At 44.0% G+C, this 22,096-nt stretch overlaps 1 protein-coding gene and 1 long non-coding RNA gene across 8 annotated transcripts in view; one reads left to right on the top strand and one right to left on the bottom strand.

Annotated features, from left to right (window-relative positions):
- Window positions 1-22,096, bottom strand: part of Kank1 (KN motif and ankyrin repeat domains 1) — a 198,353-nt gene that overhangs the window by 22,113 nt on the left and 154,144 nt on the right. For 5 of the 7 annotated variants that reach the window (XM_048806856.1, XM_048806854.1, XM_048806855.1 and 2 more), the window contains one exon: window positions 280-2,964. In XM_048806856.1, the coding sequence (XP_048662813.1) occupies window positions 280-2,964 (2,685 nt within the window). Of the gene's footprint in view, window positions 1-279; window positions 2,965-4,739; window positions 5,222-22,096 lie in introns of those variants that run through there. The other 2 variants (XM_015492896.2, XM_015492894.2) reach the window with 2 other exon arrangements.
- LOC125617896 lies at window positions 5,532-7,269 on the top strand. The gene is made up of 2 exons (XR_007349027.1): window positions 5,532-5,663; window positions 6,902-7,269. It is a non-coding gene; the product is annotated as an uncharacterized LOC125617896 (long non-coding RNA).

A 22,096-nucleotide genomic window follows, 5' to 3' on the forward strand; every position in this document is an offset into this window, starting at 1 on the left:
GTGGGTTAAAGTTGCCATTGCAGGAGTGGGATCATTACTGCAGGACTCTCTGCATGCTTGCTCTACCTCACCAAGTGAGGCCCTCCACTTTGTTGCAACGGAGTGAGAAGGCCCTCACCGAATGCCCGCACCATGCTTTGGACTTCCCAGCCTTCCAGAACCATGATCCAAAAAACCTTCTATTCCTTGTAAGTTTCCCAGTCCACAGAATTCAGTTACAGTACCAGAAAATGGCCTAAGACACTTCCCGAGTCCCAGGGCTCTTAGGGTGCCACCTACCTGTGATTTTACCCAGACTGGTTTTCTGGAAGTCAGGGTTCCTGAGCTCTTCCGGGCTTGCAGACTTCATAACAGAACTGATGGATGACAGGGTGCTGATCAGCTGTGAGTTGAGGGAACCAATCTGTGAGTGAGGTTCCCCAAAAGCTTCTGCTAGTTCACTATAATTCTCAGCCAGTAGTGTTTGCTGTTCTGCCAGCAGCTTCTGCACACGCTCAATGTAGTGATCCAGGCCAGTCACCATTCCAGATGGAGCCTGGGTCTCGGGGCCCTCCAGGAACTCCTCAACAGGCTCGTCCCCAACACCCACGCTCCTCCTGCTGCCCATCGGCCCCCCAGTCAACTGTGATCCATGTGGAGGCCCACATGCTATGGTCCTCATTTTGAGACCAACCAGGTAGTTGTCATGAATATTTATCTGTCCCACACCTGACTCTTTAGTCTTCACAGCCGATGGCTTACCAAATCCCAAATTGCCAGAAAGCACCGTCCCAACACCAACAGACCGTGTCTTGGTGGAGGAGTTGACGTCCTTGACGCGGCCCTCTCCTATGGCCACGGTCCGCATCTCCACAGTCTGGGTGCTGGTCTGCTTATCCAAAGTGCTCAGGGAAGTGTTGGTGCAGGATTCTACGAGGGTAGCTGTCTCCGTGTTGGTGCACTGGTGCGCCTGTTCCCAAACCGTGCTGGTGTGCTGGTGTGCAGTCGGAGGTGCTGCCATGACAGCTGCCTCCACCTGCACAACAGCCTCTGTGTTCACGCTCCGGGAGCTGCACTGCTTGGGAGCACAAACAGTCACATCGACAGAACAATCTCCACAGCCAATGGACCGCACGTTTTTGAGGTTCAAGTTAGTGGTGAGGAGCGCAAGGTTGCTCACAGACTCCTCTGTGTTGCTGCCTGTTTCGCAGACGCTGACTTCTACACCCACGCTCTCGTCACGCATCTCCACAGACCTCCCAGCACCTCGGTCATGTGTTTCCACCCTCTCCTTAACAATCCACCAGTTCATGGGCAGCTCGGGCCCCACCACTTGGTTCCTGCACTCGGGCTGGCAGGAGATGCCTATGCTACTTGTTTGTACAGAGGTCCCAACGCACGTGTCTACCATATCCACCTGACGGCCAACCACTTGGTCTCTCATCGGCACCACTGCCTCCACCAGCTTGCTGAAGACAAGTGGCTGGGCCATCGTGGCTTTGTCGACTTTTTTCCTTGATCCAGCAGCCTGCAGTTCTTGTTTTAGTCTAGTCATCTCCCGGTCATGGGTGGTTTCTTTAAGCTGTACTTCCAGGCGGTAGATTTTTTCTTTTAAGGCCTCTATGGTCTGCTGTTGTAGCTCAATTTCTTTGTCAGCTTCCGTAGTCACTCCGAGCATGGCCTCTGTCACGTTGACCCCACAATGCCTCATCTCAGTGACTGTCCCTGTGGCTGCATCCTTGCAGGACCTAGAGCCCCGGTGGTACACAACAAGGTCATTCATGCTCTCATCATCACCCACAGCCACAGAGCGGCACTCATGAGGCGGGCACTCCCCATTCTCCCTGAGCTCTGAGTAGGCCTCGTAGCTGCTGTCCTGGATCTTCTGCTCCAGGGCCTGCATGTCTGCCGTGAGCTGCCGGAATTCCTTTATTCTCTGTGTGCTCTGTTCCACACTCTCCATCTCATCCTCCTCATAGTCAATGTATAACTCCCCGCCACTTCTCCGGGCCCGGGAGAGCTGCTCCATCTGGGAGGCATTTCCCGCACTATAGGAGCGCTTCCTCACACCACAGACATCATTCTGGGATGCAGCCCTTTGAGTTTTCAGCTGTGAGGCTAACTGCCGTTTCTCCTCTTGCAAGACAGAGATCTTTACCTGGAGCACAGGGATAGTTCTCACCTGTTCCTCGAGTTCCTTTAGGCGTTTCAGGGCAATGGCCATTTGCTCGCGGATATGCTGCAGGTGCATGGGGCTCACATTGGTCACTGGGGTGGAGATCCCTGAGCTCAAGGGGCTGTGGCGGATAGAACTCCCCATGGAGGAGGTGGTAGCAGCCCCTGGGGCATAGCCCCCATAATCCCCATTGCCTTGGTATCCGTTCTGAAGCTGGTGCATGGCAGGATTGTGGTTTCCAGAACCCATAAAAGAGGGGAGGGAGCTTGTAGAGCCCATGCCTCCAAAACTGGCCAGCCTAGGCCTTCTGAACTCACTCGGTGTCATCTGCATGGTGACTCTCTCCTGTTCGAGCCTTCTCCGGGTCTCCATTAGTGTCTTGGTGACATGAAGGTTGTGCTTTGGGAGTTGTGGTGAAGGAGGGGGCAGCTGTCGATTTTCTGGGATGGTTAGAAAAGTAGGCAAGGTCTCCAGAGGGGCAGGTGGCTTTGGGATTGGAGTTGATGTAACGTGGCTTCTGGCTAGGAGGAAGCTGGGGCACTGCTTGTTGTCATCACTGTTGGAAGATGAAAGGGATTCGGTAGAAGTCCACGCACCTTGCTGACCAGATGTGACCCTGGTTTCTGGGCATGGCACAGAAGGTTTCTTCTTCTTCTGGATGTTCAGTTTCTTGATGGTATTTCCCTTCTGTATGTCATCCACATATTTGAGGAAATCTAAGTCTAGTTGATAGCCATAGGGTGTCTCCACAAAATAAGGGTCTTTCTGTTCCTTGTCATGGTCTCCATTCAGAATATCATCTGCTTTTTCTAGGACAGAGAAGAGAATATTATAATACCATACATTGCACATAATGGCAAAAATAATTATTTGTGTATGTTGCAGAGCAGCAACCTGAAATAAATTTAAAAGAGCTGACAGACCTATAACCCTGAATCTACAACCTAGCTGGTAAGCAGTTGACAAACTTCTCTGAACTTCTATTTAACACATAAGGTTAAATAAAGTAATGAGAAAATGATTTTGATAACTAAGCACACAGTAAACCCTTAGCAAATTATTTACAAAAGAATGCATTAAAATAGGTTTTAAAGCACTGTCAAGTATTATCTCATTTGTCCTCTATAGTGTCCTGAAGGGTGGTGGATAGACATTAAGACTCGTATTTCATAAAGTACCCTCCAAAGCACAGAATGTTAAAATTCAGCTGAAGACTAACAGGTCAGGCCAGGGGGCCAAGGATGTGCATTCTGCCCCTGCTCTTCTGTAAGCCTCATAGCCTTTCTATCCAGTGGCCAAGAGCCACCTAGCACCTGCCCACTGGTACAAGATCCCAATTTGCTCTGACACTTTCTTGATAGAAATCTGGGACACAGGATGTTGGGTATTAACTTAGGAAGCATGGAAGCAAGAATCTGGTCAGAGGGCAGACTTCAACTCTACTTTCTGTGTCTCCCATTTATCAATTTCTCTCCCTGCTTAAAAATCAAACAAAATCCTCTCAACTATAGGCATTGTTTTCTCCACTCTTTTTTTTTTTTTGAACAAAACATTCACTATTTCAAGAATTCTTGTTTCCTATTATTGATAAATCCAAACAGATGCAAAGGAAAATGACAACAAGAGCAAACCTATGTTCTAAGCACTGGATCATGTGGCATTCAGTAAAATCTACTTCTTGCTAAACCAAACATTTCAAAAAGGAAACAGGAACCTTTCAAAGCATAGACCTTGCTGCTGACCTGAGCTCTGCATTTCAAATTTAAAAGCAAGGCCATTTTTGTTTGTTTAAAGTGTGGGATTAAGTAATGTGTTTTCCTGGAGTCCCACTCACAAGTTCTACATTCTCAGGACTACAGAAAAAAAAAAAAAAATCCAACTCCAGGAATGAAAATAGAAACCATCTGTACCCCTGCCCTATCCTGAGTACACCCACCCACCTGATTGCCGTCAAGGTTCAAGGCCTGGCAATCATGGGCTGCCTATCTGCTCTCCCAGCCCCCAACACTGCTGAACACTACAGGGGAGAACACCAATGACCAATGCTCCGCCTGCCTTGGCCCTTTGGCTTCCACTCTTCTTCTGAAATACTGGAAAGAAAAGTACAGAAAGCCTGCCAACCGGAGGAATTAAAGGAATTAAAGATCGTAAGCATTCTTCATGTCTCAATTTAAAACAATATTAAACTACACTAGCTGATAGAAGGTAGGCGCTAGATTTCATCTAAAAGCAGGCGGGAAAGGAATTCCGTTTGAAAGAAGGGCCGTGCACCAAAGCGTTTCTAGCTTAAGCACGGGAGAGCTGATCCACAGGGCTTGTGCACGGAAACTTGTGCTCATGCTAACAGAATGTTTTTTTTTTTTTTCCGTCTGGCTTCCCTCTCTAACTTTCAACTCCAGATGAACAAAGTGTTCACCACCCAAAATATGTGGCCAGACCTGTTTTCAGAGCTGTCTGAAATTTTGTAAGCAAAGAGAAAGGGCAGGCTCGGGTGTCAAAGGAGCCGGCAGACAGATCTGCCACTCAACCCGGGCCCCAGCAGGCGGCTCTCAGCCTCCCGCGCCCGGGAGTCCGCAGCACTCACCTTACCGAGCGCCCCGCAGCACAGCAGCCGGCTCGCTCCCGGCCAGCACACCCGAAGCCCCGGTTCCTCTCCCCATAAGGAAAAGCCACTTAGTTCTGCCACGCGCAATACCATAGGCCGGGTTTTTACCAATGAAGTCTCCCTTCGGCTTCGGCGACACCACCCCCAGCACACTCAGCTGTTCGGCATTCCCTTTTTTTCTTAATGAAAACAGGAAACCGGCATCTTCTGAAAACGTGTGGACTTCATTCCAGTTTTGCCAGGAGTACAAATAAAGGCGGCAATGTAAGCATCCCCACAGAGTGGCTCTGTCTTTTCCGTGCCAGCCACTTCTTCATGAAAGAGCCTGTGTTTCCCGGAGTGCAAACCTAGCGGCCTGGGCCCTCAGTCACCTGAAGGAGGGCAGGGCCACAATCGGCCACTGTTCTCCGCGGTTCTGAGAGCCTGAGCAGTCAGCCGGGGCCGGCGCGCTGGGCCCAGAGCACTACAGGACCATCTCAGCACAGCTCCTGGCAAGTGACAAGCCACTACCCTTTAACACAGATCTCAGCGGGGGCCCTGCCACCGCTGAAAGCTTCTTTAAAGAAAATTAGAAACAAAACATTTTCTTAGGCTGGGGGTGTATTCTCAGTGGTAGAATGCATCCTTAGCAGTTCAAGAGCCTGGGTTCAATCCCCAGCACCCAAACCAACAAAATCCATTTTCCAGTTACAAGAGAGGTATGAAGTAAAAGGAAAAAAACCATACACAGATCATTTCAAGAAAAAAAAAAAAAAAAGAAATTCACTCGAATCTCAGGTGTTTTCAAGAAGAAAGGAAAGTCACCGGTATCTCAAGTGTGGATATTTTGGTATAAATGCTTCAAGGCTTTTTCTGCATAGGTCTGAACGCAGCTATTTGTCTCTCTGAAGCTTTAACAGGAAGGTAAGCTGACTCAATTTCAGGATTTAGAACACAACAAAACAAATGACACTTTTCAGCAAAAATTAACTGGCCCATCTTAGTTATTTTTGAATTTCAACTTGTACAAATCACCGAAGGCCCTGGGTCATGCCAAATCATTACTAAGTGAATTTTGGACTTCTACCTCTGGAAATCAGGAGAAGTTAGAATTTAACCATGTTAGGTCTGTTTCCCAACGCTACTTAACCCGGGCTACCCAAGGGCCTTGTAATTCGTGTTTCATTTTCCAGCAACTAAAAAAGTGAGATGTATTCTCAAGGTGCCTTTTGTATAACAATTGTCCGTGGTACCAAGTGTTCTACAATTACATTAAAATATTCAGTGTCATTTTTTTTAAAAATCTCCTTTCAGGGTATCTTTATATACATTAACATCAATGTGGCACTTATGGGATCTGACTTATTTCCGAATTTTTTGACGTATGTATGTGTCTCTGGGTCAATTGGAACATCTGAAGAATAAATGCAATCCCTCCCTCCCAGCACTGGGGATTTAACCCAGGGCTTTGTGTATGTTAGGCAAGTGCACTACCACTGAGCTACATTCCCAGCCTTAACAAATATAATTTAAAATAACCTTCATTGCTCCCCTCTTCCAACCACATGGTAATTAGATGCTGGGATTAAAGTAGATGTTTAAAAATACTTACTGACAAAATAAATAATTGAATATATAACATAATAAACTTTGAAAAATATCAATGCTCTGAAGATAATTGTTTGTTAAATATTAGGGTTAAAGACCTTTCTTACATGATGCTGTTCCAGTAGTTGTTTTTAGGCTGTGGAATTATAGGTGATTTTCATTTTGTTCTTTGTATTTTGTGGATTTTTTACATCACTTGGGTATTTGTCTTTAAAGATGATTACAAGAAGTCACTGTTGGTAAAGCAAAAGGAAATGTATTGAAATAAACTCTGAGAAAGTTCAAGTGGGAAGGACATGAATGTAAGCAACCATGGCAAAGATAGTTAGTGTTCCTTGGTATGCATTTTCCTATCCTTCCATACTAAAAGCACCCCCTGTTATTTATATGGGCAAATATAAAGTCTATATCTCCCTGACCTCCTTTATTGTTAGTACAGCCACAAGCAGAAACGCCATGTAGCAATGCCTAGGAACCTCCAGTGAAGACATGGGAATAGTTCTTTGATCACCTTTCTTCTTTGTTCCTCCTTCCATCCTGCTACTGGAATGTAGATATGATGACTGGAATGCTAGCTGCAATCTTGGACTATGAAAATACACCAAGGGTTGGAGGAACCATGTGCTAGATGGAACTTAATCTCAAAAGGCTTTATGGACATTGACCTTAAAGAGCTCACCTCTGTACTTCAATGTGAAAGAGAAATAAATTTATTTTGTTTAGCTATTGCTTACCTAGGTTTTGATTACTTGGAATGACACTGAATTTTAACATGATATAGCAGTGTCTCCCACCAATTTAACACTGTATTTCAAAAAGAAAATGATAAATGATAAACTGGGGAGATATTACAATGAACCTTTTTTACAGCAAAATTTTCGTTTTTAATAAATCTTTAATTGGATTATGAGGAGATTCTTAACAGCCTAAAAAGACTTTTTGGACTAAGGAAAGTATGCCTGCTTTACACAGCCAAAAATCCACTGGCTATATATCTGCAACTAAAGTCCTGGAAGTAACAGCTTCCAACCGGATACTCTGCCCCTGAAGTTTGTGAGAATTCTCTGGACGTCTGGAAATTCAGTGGAGACCCCTCCAGGCCCCACTGCTACCTGCTTTATATAGCATTAACTGGAAGTTTAACAGGGAGTGGAGAAAGGTTCTATTTAGTGAAAAGAGTAGGAGGAAGAATTTATAAGAAATGAGATACAGTCTAGCTGGGTAGTAAACGCCAATATAACCTGAATGGAGATCAGTCCCAAAGACTTATGATCAACAAGTCAATATGATGGTATGTGAATAAATGACCAAACAGAAGGGAGCTAACCAAGAATTGGCTTCTGAAGACCAGGTAAGTGAAGATAATTCCCTATTGGAGGAAGGGAGGGACTGTCCTGTAGGATGTTTAGCAGCACCTGGCCTCTACTCACTAGATGCCAATAGCACCCTTTGCCCCCAGCAATGACAACCAAAAACAATTGCAGACATTGACAAATATCACATGGGCACACCTGTCCCTCCCTTTCCCAGTAAAGAGTTATCCAGCACAAAACGTCAACAGTGCTGAGGCTGAGGAAGACTGTGCTGGGGACAGCAACCTGAGGAAAAACTCACAGTTAGCAACTGAGACTGTGGCCTCATAAACTGTGGCTTTTAGACCTTCTGTTTCCTAATAAGACCATAATACTATGTGTAAATGACAGGGTGACAAAATGCCACTTTAAAAAAATATATTTTTTAGCTGTAGTTGGACATGATACCTTTATTTATTTTTATGTGGTGCTGAGGATAGAACCCAGGGCTTCACACCTGCTAGGCGAGTCCTCTACTGCTGAGCCATAACCCAGCCCCCAAAATACTACTCTTGAGTAAGACAGTACTCAGTACTGTACTCAGTACTTTTCTACAACTCTATATAGTGAGCTGTGTTTTAATATGAACAAAGAGCCTGGAAGGTTCTGAAATGATGTGTCCTGGTAGACTTTTAATGGACATGCCTTTGATATCATTACTTTATTCATTAATTAGGATACACCAAGTTCTTTGTTCTGGTTTCACTATGGCACACTATAGGCCCAATCACCAAATAATGGCATCACAGAGAATAATTACACCTGTGAACCAAAACCTGCATACGCTGTGTATGTGTCTGTCTTTACCAGATATTCTCCCTGACTGTTGAAACTGAAGAACTCTGTTAATTGCTAGTCATGCATTGTCCCCCCTCACAGGAAGCGTGGAAATTCAGCCCAGAGAGCTGAGTCAGTCCCAGAGGAGCACTTAATTATGAGAGATTCCCACATCTAGAAGTGGCAGAGCGCAAGCAAAAGCGTCCTGCTGTTGGAGGCAGGCACAAAGCCTTGTGTCAGCGAGGGCCTGCAGGCAGGGAAGAAACCTGGCAGGATGAACCCTAGAGACAGGCAAGCTCTCTCGAGTCTAATTGCTCAGAGTATGAAAGTAAATGAGTTCGCAGATCGACTTCTCCAGGAAGGATGCAGTGGTAAAAAGACAGCACAGTGGAATGTCGTCCTTATGAGTGGGTTTAGCAGTTAAGCGTGCCCTGGTGACACTGTTAAGTTAAAAAAAGAGCATTAAGCTCTTTTGTACCCAAGGAGCTTCACTCTCTGCACCAAATCTGTGAGAAGAACACTGGTCTTAGAGAACCAGCAAAAAAGTCACCTTTTGGTTTTTAAGTGCATTGAGACCCTATTGCAATGTTTTCAACAAGAGGCTGGTAATTGAGTTTTCTTGTTCTATAGTAAAAGGATGTACGGCAGGTGAGATTTTCCTTTGCTTTTGCATTTACCAAGAGTTTTTTTTTTGTGTGTGTGTGTGTGTGTGTGAGAGAGAGAGAGAGAGAATTTTTTAATATTTATTTTTCAGTTTTCGGTGGACACAATGTCTTTATTTTATTTTATGTGGTGCTGAGGATCAAACCCAGCACCCCGTGCATGCCAGGCAAGCACATTACCGCTTAAGCCATATCCCCAGCTCCAAAGAATTATTCTTAAACCTGCTTTCCCCCCCAGCTAAACACCATCCATCCATTCATCCATCTGAAAGATGGGCACCCACAGAGTGTTAGGCACTGTTCAAGAAGGTGTGATCACTCTTTCCATGGAGATCATACTTCCTATTTCAAGTTCACCAATATCTTAGAGCTGCCTGAATAGCTACCTGAATACATCATACAAATAAAGTAACATTAAAGAAAGCAAAGCTGTGCATAAGAAGTACTAAGCCAATCATGCCATATATAGCTAAGTGCAATTTTATAGGCTCGGTTTATTTGTATTGCAAAGGTATAACAGGGTGCTTCTAAATAGTCATGACTCTTTGTAACTCCTTTTGGCTTTTCTCCCTAAATCTTAAGATGTCTTCTCCCATGCCATCTCATTACTGCCTTTTTAACCTGCCTGCGGACAATTCGCACTTCTTCCACTGTCTCCTATCACTACCCGTCTGTCTCCACACTAGTTCCACATTCCAAGCTTACTGGGAATAGTCCTACACTTTATAAAGGGAATGCTGATCCAAGGAAGATGTGCCTGTCATACTGAAAGACAGATTTCATTCAGTAAATATTTACTAAGAACCTATCAGGTGGTAAACACTACAAGGAACTAAGCAAAAAGTTGTTTTTAGTCCAAGCAAAAAGATATCAAGCCCATCCAGGTGGAACTTAAGACCACAGGAGGAGACAAATGGTGGCACAAATAAATAAAACCGTACAGTACAGTCATGCTGTCAGGACCCAGCAGGGTCCCCCACCCCTGGGGCAGTGGGCTGGGAGTGATCTGCCAGAGCCAGATCTGAGGGGTTCACCAGGCAGCCGGAGTATGTGGCGGATGGCAGGGAAACAGCATATGTGAAACCTGCCACTTTTAGGAACAGAAGGGGGGACTTAGTAAGAGAGTGAGGCAGAGAGGGAATATAGCCCAAGCCCTATAGGGTCTAGAAGTCACCTTTTGGTTTTTAAGTGCATTGAGACCCAATTGAAATGTTTTCAACAAGAGAGTGAAATGATCAGATCTGCATTTTAATAAGACTGCTCTGGCTACATGCTGGAGTATGCATGAAAAATTTCTTCCACATTCTCCATTAGGTTCTCCATGAATTGTTTCCATGAACTTTTCTCTTAATGTCACTAGATAGATACCAAGTGTGGGCTACGGTATTAAACCATCTGAACCTCAATCCTGCCTGTGTTGGAGCTAGCTGGCTTGTGTAATACTCCCCTCCTCACCCCAAAATGTTGAGAAGAAATCTGAGAATGCCTGATAAACTTCAGCTACTTTGGGCTGAACTGGAGACCAGGATCAGGGCTCTGGATTTGTCCTTGAGGGTTTTACCCGTTACCTCATGCTGCTGTTTAAAAAGAAAATATTTTTCTTTAACAAATGGATGACTCATGCAGAGAAAAATGATGGGATTTCCTTTTCTGAGGGTCATTAAAGTCTGATAAATCTAATCTGGGAAGGACAGATGTGGCATGAATGATGTCGGGAAGAAAGCAGAGAGGACATTTAAGGAACTGAGGCCCTCATTTAGCATGCTGAGACATGGAATGCAGACTGTGGGGTGCTCTGTATTTGGGGACTCTAAGATAGAAACGGCAGAGGACAAGTGTCTGGAGCAGGGGGACAGACAGCAGTGATGTTTCCAACCTTTCATATGCTTCTTCACTTATGCCTGCTCAGGGAGCCTGACTTGGCTGCCAGGAAAAGCCAAAAGCCAAGGTTGGAGCCTGGGGGCACTTAAGCAATACATTCCCCAAATTCAAAATTCCTAGTAGATGGTCTTTGCAAGTTGAATTTTGGGTCTGCTTGTCTCTAGAGTCACTTAAATGTTATTATCTGCCTGTCCGACAAGGATCTTGCTGGCAGTGACTCATACTGCCCAAAGTACATACAATTTCTAGGGCTCCAACAGAGTTAACACCCACTGCCCCAAATTATTATTCTCTCATCAACACACATCAGATTAACTCTTTCAAATCATGTCAGGAGTCTGCTTGGCTCAGAAATTCTAAACTAGGTATCTGCAAGTCCATAATGCCATAATAAATAAACACAGAGAGTACCGTCTAATAAACAGAAGGAATCATAGAAACATTAAATCACCCTGTGGAAAACACCATCACAGTGGCTGATTCAGGCAGCAATCATCAACAGATGCTAAAGCTAGTGGATAAACTGTTTCCTACCAAAGACAAGGAGACTCCTGTGGCCTCAGAACACCTCACCACTAAATAGATGATCAACCCAAAAGGGAAACACCATGAAAAAGTTGACAGGCAACCACCTGGACCAGGTGCTCAAGTTGACAACATGGCCCTCTGAAATATACCAGCTGCACATCAGTTCTGCAGCATCCTGCCAAGAATGTGTAAACTGAGTCTAGAAACAGCGATGGACAATGTTATAGCAGCACAACTCACGACAGTCATGCTATTGAACCAACCTAGGCATCCTTCAGTGGATGAATAGATAAAGAAAATGTGGTATGTATACACAATGGAATATTACTTGGCTATAAAGAAGAATGAAATTATGGCATTTGTCAGTGAATGGAGAATATCATGCTAAGTGAAATAAGTCAATCCCCAAAAAACAAAGGCCAAATGTTTTCTCTGATATGTGGATGTTAACACAAAACAAGGAAGGGTGAGGAGGGGAAGAACAGAAGTCCATTGGATTAGACAAAGGGGAATGAAGGGAAGAGAGGAAGGACAGTAGAATTAATTGGGTGTAACTTTCCTAGCCTTGTATTTGAATATACCACCAGGGTAACTCCGCATCATGTACAAACATGAGAATAGGATCCTAATTAGAGTAAGTTATACTCTATGTATGTATAGTTGGCCAAAAATACATTCTACTGTCATGTACAACTAAAAAGAATTGAAAAGAAAGAAAGTCGCAGCACAGATCCCATTTGAAACAGTAACAGGGCTCTTTTTAAAATTGTCCAAATCATGAAAGAAAAGAAACCAAAATGTTTCAGACTGAAGGAGACTAAAGAGGTTAAGACAGTAGTCTCTTTGCAATACCACACTCCACATAGAAAGAGAGCAAGTATGGTAAAATACCAACCATTGGGGAATCGGATCTGGCGAGGAAGGGGTAAGAGTTATTTTATAAATTTTCTGTAAGCTTAAATTACTTAAAAATAAATTTTAATCCTCCCTCTCTTCCCTTTGCTTCATTATTTAGGGTGTGCCATCCAGTCCCCAGGGAGCACAGCCAAGACTCTGCTTATGCTCATACTGCAAATTAAGCAGCCTGTTTTCAGGTCAGATGTCCTTGCTCTCTGGTGTTACATATTCTTTGAGGAATTTTACCTTTGTTTGAGATCTCTTTGGCAACTTGTATGGCTTCTAAATTAATCTTGTGGATTGACATGCTCAGAGCCCCATTATTAAAAAAAAAAAAAAAAGAAAGAAAGAAAGAATAAAGTCTAAAAGCTCCATTAAGTCTACAGCAATATAACCCCAAACCAGCATCTCCCAGGTTCCTCACCTCCCTGAACCTCATATACCAAGCAACTCTCGCCTCGCCCTGTCTTTGCTCATTCAGTCCCTCTGCCCAGCACACCCTTCCCCAGACTCTCCCAACTATCAAAACTCAATCAAAGCCTCTCTTACCCCTCCAGGGACTCTTACCTATAAAGACCTGGTTACCTTTTCCCCTCCATTCTCCTAAAATATGTTGATCATATACAATGACCTGTGTTATGGTTAGCAGGCACAAGTTCATCCTCCCCATCAGACTGTGTTTGGGGAAGGAAGAAACCAAGCAGTATTTATTTTTGTAACCCTTAGTGCCTCACATGGTACTTGGCACATAGCATGCTTAAAATTCGGAATTAAAAACAAAACAAAACAAAAACCTCACATCTCTGGACTTACTGATAAATAAGTATGGTGGAAAAAGAGTGATCAGAAGTAGGCACTCTGGGGCCAGACTGCCCATGCCACTTCCTAGCAATTGGCAAGATAGATTATATTCCAACTGTTTAACTGGGAAAATAATAGCACCTGTGTCCTCTTGTTGATGTGGGCATGTGGAGTGATACCTGGGGTCTGTACTACTTTAACTGGATTCCTCCATTTACTTGGGGAAGGACACAGCCTTGGCATCCCAGCAATGACCCAGGATTCCTCCCTGATACTCTGCCCCGACTCCCATGAAGTCAGGGTTTGAGGTATCTGTGATACTTGTTCAAAATCAATTGAGTCTGCTGAATTTTTGAGGTCTACATTGGTTTCTGCTTCATAGAATGGATGAGGAAGATGCTGGTGGGGACCTGGCAGGGGATGTGCATGCTCACATGAGGGCTGGGGAGGGTAGTGGTTTGCACAGTGAGCCCTAATCCAGCATTAATTATACACAGGAAAGAAATAAAATGAAGCAAAAGTGGACAAACACCCCCAATTCTTAAAAGTATGTTAAAATGTTTAAGACGACAAAGGTTCACACTGATGGTTCTCAGCATCTTCATTCTGCTGCCCCGGGCAAATCCTTAGAGCAAAGGACACTTGAACACTGTGCAGAAACAGTACTCGAGAACCACCCAGTGTACTTCCGTGGCAGGCATCCAGAAAGGCCCAAGTGTGGAAAGGTATAATTTTCTTTTTATAGGACAAGAACAGGAGTTATAAATGTTTCCTAGCTCACAGACAAGCAATGGGTAGCAAGGGCCCAGAGTCATGCAATGCAGTGCAGTGACAAAATTTGCATGTATAAAATGAGGGTATCAATGGGACACTGTAGTTTCCAAAGCTGCTTCTACACTAGACTAACCATTGACTATACTTTACATAAATTTTTTCAAAACACAACATGCCAAGTGACTAGGTGAACACAAATTGATCACAGCAGCTGTCAGGCCAGGTGAGCTCAGACAGAGGCGCCTGTGGCCTTGCTCTCTGCAGGTCCCATTCAACAGAACCTTTCTAGCTGCCTCCTAACTGGCATGGCCAGGTGGCCCCCAAGTGCAGAGTCCTTTTAGCCATGCCATCAGTTCAACTCTGGATATGACTTCAGAGGCCAGAAGCTAAGTAGCAGGTGAGAGTGAGGGGGAAGAAAGTGGGAAGGGTCACTATTCCTGGCAAGGAAACAGCTATGTCTTACTAAAGGCAGTGGGGTTTAGAGAATCATGTGACAGAAGAGGGCACCCACCTCCGGGTCTGCACAGTGGCCCTCTTCTCCTGAAATCGATCTGGGAATAGCCAGAGTTCCATGAGCACCTCAGTGCCTGGTTTTCACCAGCCTAGGCCACACTGCTCTCTAATGCACAGAGGCTAATTTAAAGAATTACTGCTGAAAAACTGTCCTAATTTGGGCTGGGGCTGTGTCTCAGTGGTAGAGTGCTTGCCTAGCAGTGTGAGGCATTGGGTTCAATTCCCAGCACCACATAAAAACAAAGTCATTTTTAAAAAATTGTCCAAATTCACCTCGCATGTACAGAAAAAAACTAGCCTGGGTACTAACTGCTGTTTTCCAAACTTTCTTCAAAAATTACAGGTTCTAAGAGTAAGTAGAAAATGTGCCAGTTCAAAGTGTAATTTTGTGAGACACAGAGAAGGTGCACAAGCTAAGACTTTGGGATAGAAAAGACTTTTTCTTACAAAATAAAAAAGTTTTTTTTGGGGGGGGTGGTAGTGATGAAAAACTATAGTATGAATCCCAGCTGTTATTTTGTTTTATAGTGTTAATATAAGAAAAGGAAACCCACTTTAACAGATCCCGAGCAACTCCCCATTAGAAAAATTAAACTGAAAACAAAGGACCAAAGATGGATTTAACACCCAAAGAGGGAAGTTCTGAAATTTAAGTAAGTCATAAACTCAAGTCTTAGCATATATGTATAACCTTTCACTCTTGCAACAATGACATCTTTATGTTAAAGCCGTAGCTAAAGCTGAAATTTTCACTGAACCGAAAACCAAGTCCTGAGTTATCCTTTCCAGCCTGTAATAAAAGTAAATATTTTTCATACCATACAGAGCTTGACTTTATATTTCACCAACACCCACCCAAACGTCACGCTCTCCATGTCTCTTTTTTGGGCATTCTTACTTACCCACCCAGAAACAAAATAACTGTGATTTTCAGCAAGCAGGAAGCCAAGTCTCGGGCATCCTTCCCTCAGCATTAAAAGGACTACACACATTAGCAGGCACAGAGCCCAGGAGCTGTTGCCGAGAACTTATTTATACCCATTTGGAATTTCCTGACCAACTAACAGCCTGCTAGCCGTGGGATTTAATTCCGGGACACTCAGCGTCAGTGAGACAGCAAAAATTACTGATGAACCAAACTGTGAGCAAGGATCTTAATGACAAGAAGCAAAGGCAGACCCTGTCCCCTTCTAATTTTTCAAACTGTCCTCATCCTCTTTAGACCCATGAAATTTTGACTTAGAAATGCAGCTATAAACCTGCTAATTCTAGGAAGAACTTAGAAAAAGGGAGCAGATGTTTCCTCATTCTTTCTGCTAACTTATTCTCTCTCCCTCGAGCCCTCCAAGGCTCAGAGGGGCTTCTGTTATAACTTGAGCCACAGTTTAGCTTGAGAAAGGGAGAGATTCAGTCTAAGTCTGAGCCCTAGCTGGGCTAGAGGCAAGTACCTTTCCTGTGTTTATTCTCATGAGAGGCAACATGTAATCTAAAGGCTAAAAACACCAGATGTAAACCACAGACCCAACCCCCACCCCCATCCCCTTAAGCATTTTATCCCAAATTAGATCATGTTACTTTCAAAGCTGCGGAGTTATTTCCCAAACAAGTACACTCTGCTTTTGGGTGATAACATCATTGAGCAAACTTTTATTTGTTTAAAAAAGTTAGTAAGCATGCTATATCCCTAAAATGCTTAAATTGATCACAAAGGGGAATTTTTTTTTTTTAATGTCTGCTTCACTTGCATCTAAGTACATAGGTAAATATGGAACAAGTTATGCTTGAATTCTATCTCAGGGCAAACAAGCAAAGCTAGTTCTAAATAATATGACAGAGATCAACAAAGATTAGTAACAACTCTAAATAGCCTGCTTAGTAAAAATCACAACAGGGGACGGCTATGTGAGGAGAGGTGGTGTTTTAGGAAGACCCATTGGACTGGTCACTGGTTATCTTGGGGTCGACACATACCCTACCTCAATCCGTTCACCTTCTTCAGTCCTCCTTCTTATAGGATCATAGTGAGGGGATGGATATCTGATCATCTTTGAGATAGATATTTTTTGAGTGAAGCTACAGATACTTTTAAAAAGTGGGGGAGGGGTCTTTATTCCACGTTGCCCAGGCTGGCCTCAAACTCTCAGGCTCGACTGATCCTCCTACCTCAGCTCTTAGAGGCTAGGACTATAAGCTGAGCTCCAAAGGCTTAACTTTTAAAGATGTAGCACTCATTTGAATTTTTTTTCCCCTGAATAAACCAACTGATTCATAGAAACAACAAACTGAGAACAAAGTTTCAAGTGCCAGATACTTTGATTATCAGGTCCCAATAATTCCAAATCACTGAAACCACCAATTAGATAACCTCCATTACTAAGAGATTTGAATTAGGCTTTCTTTCCCCTTTGAGCTCTCATTTATGCACCATGTAGTTCACCCATTGTAAGCACAATTTGATGAATTTTAGTAGACTATGTATAAAGTTGATATATAGAACATAGCCATCACCCTAAAAATTAGTCATTTGCCTTTTTGTGTTTGCAGGGCTAGAGATGGGACCCAGGGCATCATGCATGCCAAGCAGGTGCTCTACCACTGAGCTATATCCCTTCTCTGTCATTTGCTTTTGATAAAGAAATTTTCTTCTATTTAAAAAAAAAATCAGCTATTTTATAGATGTTATTATATTCAAAACTAAATTTTAATATGAAAAATATGTTCTTAAGAATTAAACTGAGGAAAGCTTTGGAATGCATTGTTTCTTGACACTATAAAAACACTCTGCTAAATTTTTACTATAAATACTGTGTTCTGGTAATAACATAGCTTATTTTGTGAAGGAACTGAAGAGGATCATCTTGCTAAGGTCACTTATGCTTGATCCTGCGGGTGTGCCCATGCACTTCTAAGGAGGAGGTCCAGCAGAAAAAGTCATTGTATGAAAATGAACATCTAGTCCTTCCTTCGGATGACAGGGCTGGGGAGGGAAATGACTGAAAATACTAGCTCATTCAGTCTGGAAACCTTCAGTCACAAAGGTTCTCACCAATGTGAGAAAGACACGCCTATCTGCTCTTAAGAAGCCAAAGGAGCTGTGGGAAGAAGAGGTACTTAAGGCTGTTCTGTGGATAGAGGGGGAGGGGCCAGAAAATACAACACCCAGGGAGAAGGAAGGGAGATAGACCACTGTGCAAGGAGGCTTCTGTGAAGTGCACTAGCCCAGTCTTTGTCCCGGGATGGTGGCTCCACAACTTTGGGACTACAATCAGGCACATCTGAAGCCAAACAAGATGACTGTACCAAGAATCTCCCTGACAGCCTGCCCCCTAATCTAGAGAAAAGTGAATGGGGAGGTGGATTGCACTGCAGAAACCTCAGGATGCCCATCTCTCGACAAATGCTGATTTACCTTCCTTCTGGATGTGCTCCTCTTGTTTTAGATGGATTTCACAGCACCCTCCCAGGCTCGCCCTACTGCACGCATGCCCTGGGCTTTCAGTCTAACAGCCTGCCCACATCCTCCCCAACCACCCACAGTGCACAGTTCTTCCAGACCACACTGATGCAAGTGCTTTATGCATTCATGAACTTGTGTAATTGTCACATAACCTTCTAGTAAGAGTCATCTGGGCATTTAAAGGATGAACTTATATCACTCATAAGCTACTGCTGTTCCACTACTACATTCATACTATGTCGTACCAAGGGTTATAAACTAAGGATATTCTCTCCTGTAGTCCTTAGAGGGAAAAGAAAGGTGGATGGCGGAAGGGAGCTGGCAGTCCTGAAGCTTGGGGAGGAGAAAAGCATCCTCGTTTTTCAGGGATTTGCTTCTACTGTTCCTTCCCCCTCTGAGGAAGCCCCCAACCTTCTCAGGCAAAACTCTTCTAAGTTTGCAAGGACCAGACAGAGCATCAGCTCCCTCTGAAACCTCCCCTTACCCCTCTCCAGCCACCTTTCCCCTCACGGTCTCAGAGCAGCTTCTTCCCATCTGGGCATGCATCATATATCCCTTATGAACTTACAGAGCTTTGTCCTTTTCATCTCAACCAGTGCTGTACCCTGAGACCTTCAGTGGACGGGACACTTTTTATTTCATTCCTCCTTGAGGAGTGAAACTCTGAGCATTTGTTTTCTTTTATAGAGCTCTATGACTATGCCAAGGACTCCTAGTCCACACCCTCATTTTACAGAAAGGCAGGACTCTGGGCGCAGAGAGGTGTCAGACTTTAGCTCTGCTATTCAAGGTGATGGCGCCAAGCCTGGAACCTCCCAGAGCAGATACTCTAGTGCCAGAAGTTTCTCCTCACTGCTGGGCTAAAATGCTGGGACTGTTTTTAAAAATGCTGACTTCCACACCCGCTCATGAATCAGAATCTCCTGGGGTGGGGCTGGGATATGAGCCATTTTAAAATCTCTCCAGGTGCTGGGCACGATGGAGCATGCCTGCAATCCCAGTGGCTTGCGAGGCTGAGGCAGGAAGATGGCTAGTTCAAAGCCAATCTCAGCATCTTAGTGAGGCTCTAAGCAACTCAGAGAGACCCTGTCTCTAAATATAAAAAGCTTTCCAGGTGATTCTCTTCTGTATTCAGGGATGAGAACCATGGTATTTTATCTGTAGCACTGGAGACTGAACTCGAAGGCATTTACCACTGAGCTACGTACATCTCTAGCCCTTCTGATTTTTTATTTTGAGACACGATCTCACTATGTTGCCCAGACTGGCCTTAATTTATAATCCCCCTGCTGTAGCTTTTGGAGGCACTGTGCCACCACGCCCAGCTAAACTATGCAAAGTTTGCAACTTAAACCATGTTTTCATTGTTGTTGTTTATTTTTTGATTTCTAGAAAATTAGAGCCAAACTGGCGGTACCCCACTTAAACAATCAAGTCCCCTCAGGGTCTAGGCCACAAGTATAAATACCTTCAGTGTGAAACTGGTATAAAAAGGAAAGGATAATGAAGGATTGGGGAGACTGAGCACTCACCATGACTGAGGCCATGGGGAAGAACATACCAGTGAGGCCAGATCTAAGCCTCCCCTCCCCCAAAGAAGCTGAAGAAATTGGCTTTTATATGAAATGAACTATTTTTTAAAAAATCTTGGCAGTTAATTCAAATTAGAGCACAACATTGGATTGGTCATGCACGACACACCCTCAGTCCACACCTGACATCAGCAAGGACTACTTGCTGCTAATCCTTAGTGTCCCAATTTCATTTGTTTCTAGACCTTTCCTTTCCCCATTTTCCAGCTGGTCATCTCCTCCTTTCTCATTTTAGATGGATTTTAATCTTACAAGCTTTTTGGGGAAGAAGGACAAATTAAAACACAAATAACAAAAACTATTTTAATTCTGTTGCATATTAGTTTGATTATCTCTTATGTTTAAATTTAGCTCTTTATCTAATGAGACACTTTAAGAAAACAACCACACCACCACCCTAGACTCCCTCTTAGGCAAACGTGCCTTGTAAAAGCTCTACCCATGAGTACTGATCATAAAAAGAGATAGATTGAAGACAGAATGCTCTGCTTCCCTTCTCCATGGCCTGGGCTATTTCTGGCATGTGGGAGACTCCACCCAACCCCATAAAGAATTCAAATACCTTATTATACGTGTCCTCTCACCTCAGACTTGTGAGATGGGGTCTGATACCAAAAAGCTGGGTGTCTGAGGACCTCTAAGGAGAGATAACGTGGGTGCGGTTCCTGTCCACCACACCAAGGCTCTGTCTCCACCCTATCATAGCCTAAAGAGGGCTGCAGGACTTGCAGGGGATTAAAAGGACAAGTCCAGCAAGGGCCCCATGCCCTTTCCCTCCTGTTAGGTGTGTGCCACACACTACATCAGGTTTTGGAAAAGCACTTCTTACTTGCCTGGATTAGTAGAATCTGCTTATAGGGGAGACTTTCCCAGGAGAGGCCACTCTATATTCAATAGGAGGAGGGTGTGCCTGGGTGGTTCGATTCCTGCCAGGACAGTGACATTAGAAAGAGGATATAGTTCCATGGCCCAAAAGACAAGCAAAAGTCCTCTGTCTTTGTAATCCCTTACTCACCAAAGGGCATTTCCCGGAACACACAAAGGCTTAAATGGGAGTCACACCAAGTTTCTACACTCCGGGCTTTCTCTATAGTCTGGGTTGTCTCACCATTATTATCTTCATCAAATTTTAAGAGACTGTCTCATAGTATATTTTCTATCCAAGATTTAATATCAACATTTTAAAAAGCTAAATGACGAAATGAACAGTGGTCAGAGAACTAAATGAGAATTAAAACCTTACATTAGATTATCACAAAAATGATAATGGCTTAAGGGATAGTAAATGCTATTTATTTCTCACAGCTCATAAGAGTTAATAAGTATAAAGACTTTCCCAAGGAAAGAGTGAGGAAAGAAGCAGGTAAACCAATGGGCCAGACTCCCAGAGGTCACCAGCTTAGTTCCTTATCCACAGTTCCAACCAAACTGGACCAGATCAGCCCAGGGCAAGAGGAATTGACTGGAGCTCCACATCCTTTCTCCCCCTCTGGCTGGACTGCTAATAATTGCAGTGAAAGGAGGAAAGACAGGCCATGGGAGTTAGAAATCACCTCTGACAATAATCCTTCCAGGGACAACCACATTATACCTGGTCATCTCTCTCTGAAACCCAGAGCATTTCAGACAATTCCATTTTAAGGCTTCCTTAGAGCCAATGATGGAGAGAAAGTAGGTACAACAACTTTTACAAGAAGCCGCAGAAGCAAGACAATTTGTGTGACATGCCACCTGTTTACTCAGGAGAAATTCCAGGGGAGCTGTCAGAGCATGAATTAACAGGGTAATTGACGGAGACTTAGGAGAACAGACTGGAAGAAAACTGCAAAGACCGGAGCAGCATCAGACTAGTAAGCAGCTTGGGGCGGACTGTTTGCTCCAGGTTCTATGCCCAGCATTGTCCAGTACGATGTAAAGACTATGCAAATGTTTACTGTTTGAACACGGAATCGGCTGGCGCTACAGAGTTCTCAGCAAGGCAAGATAGTCCAAGAAGAAGATAACATGACTCTTACCTCTTAAACCTTAGAGTTTACAGGTCAGAGAGGCACATGACTGCAACTAAAAGCAAGTGATGGCAACTATTTCATAGAAATACAAAGCACTCTAGGAATAGAGAGGAAGGGATGAATCTCACTGGGTTTATCTAGAACACTGTTGGGGGAGGAGAGAGTGGCAGGACTTGAAGGATAAGAAGGGTCTGCATTATTAGATATGAGAAAGTTACCTAGGACCGGAGAACAGTGCCTTAAGCAAAGCCATGAGCTGGGCAGCAGGGCACAGCAGGATGGGTGAACAGCTGCTGGGACTGAGCCAATGCCCCTCCTTCTTACATAAGTCTGCACGTATCTAGACCCACCACCTAGAGCTGTAGAAGACTGGCAAGGCCATGGTTTTTGCAGGCACGAGGCTGGATGAAAACAGAGTTAAACCATAATTTCTGTCAAAATAAGGCCCCAAACAAAAGTTCAAAGTTATAAAGTTAGTAAAAGTATGTGTTTGGGGGGGGGGGTGG

Source organism: Marmota marmota, unplaced genomic scaffold (assembly GCF_001458135.2).
Source record: "Marmota marmota marmota unplaced genomic scaffold, marMar, whole genome shotgun sequence".
NCBI lineage: Eukaryota > Metazoa > Chordata > Mammalia > Rodentia > Sciuridae > Marmota > Marmota marmota.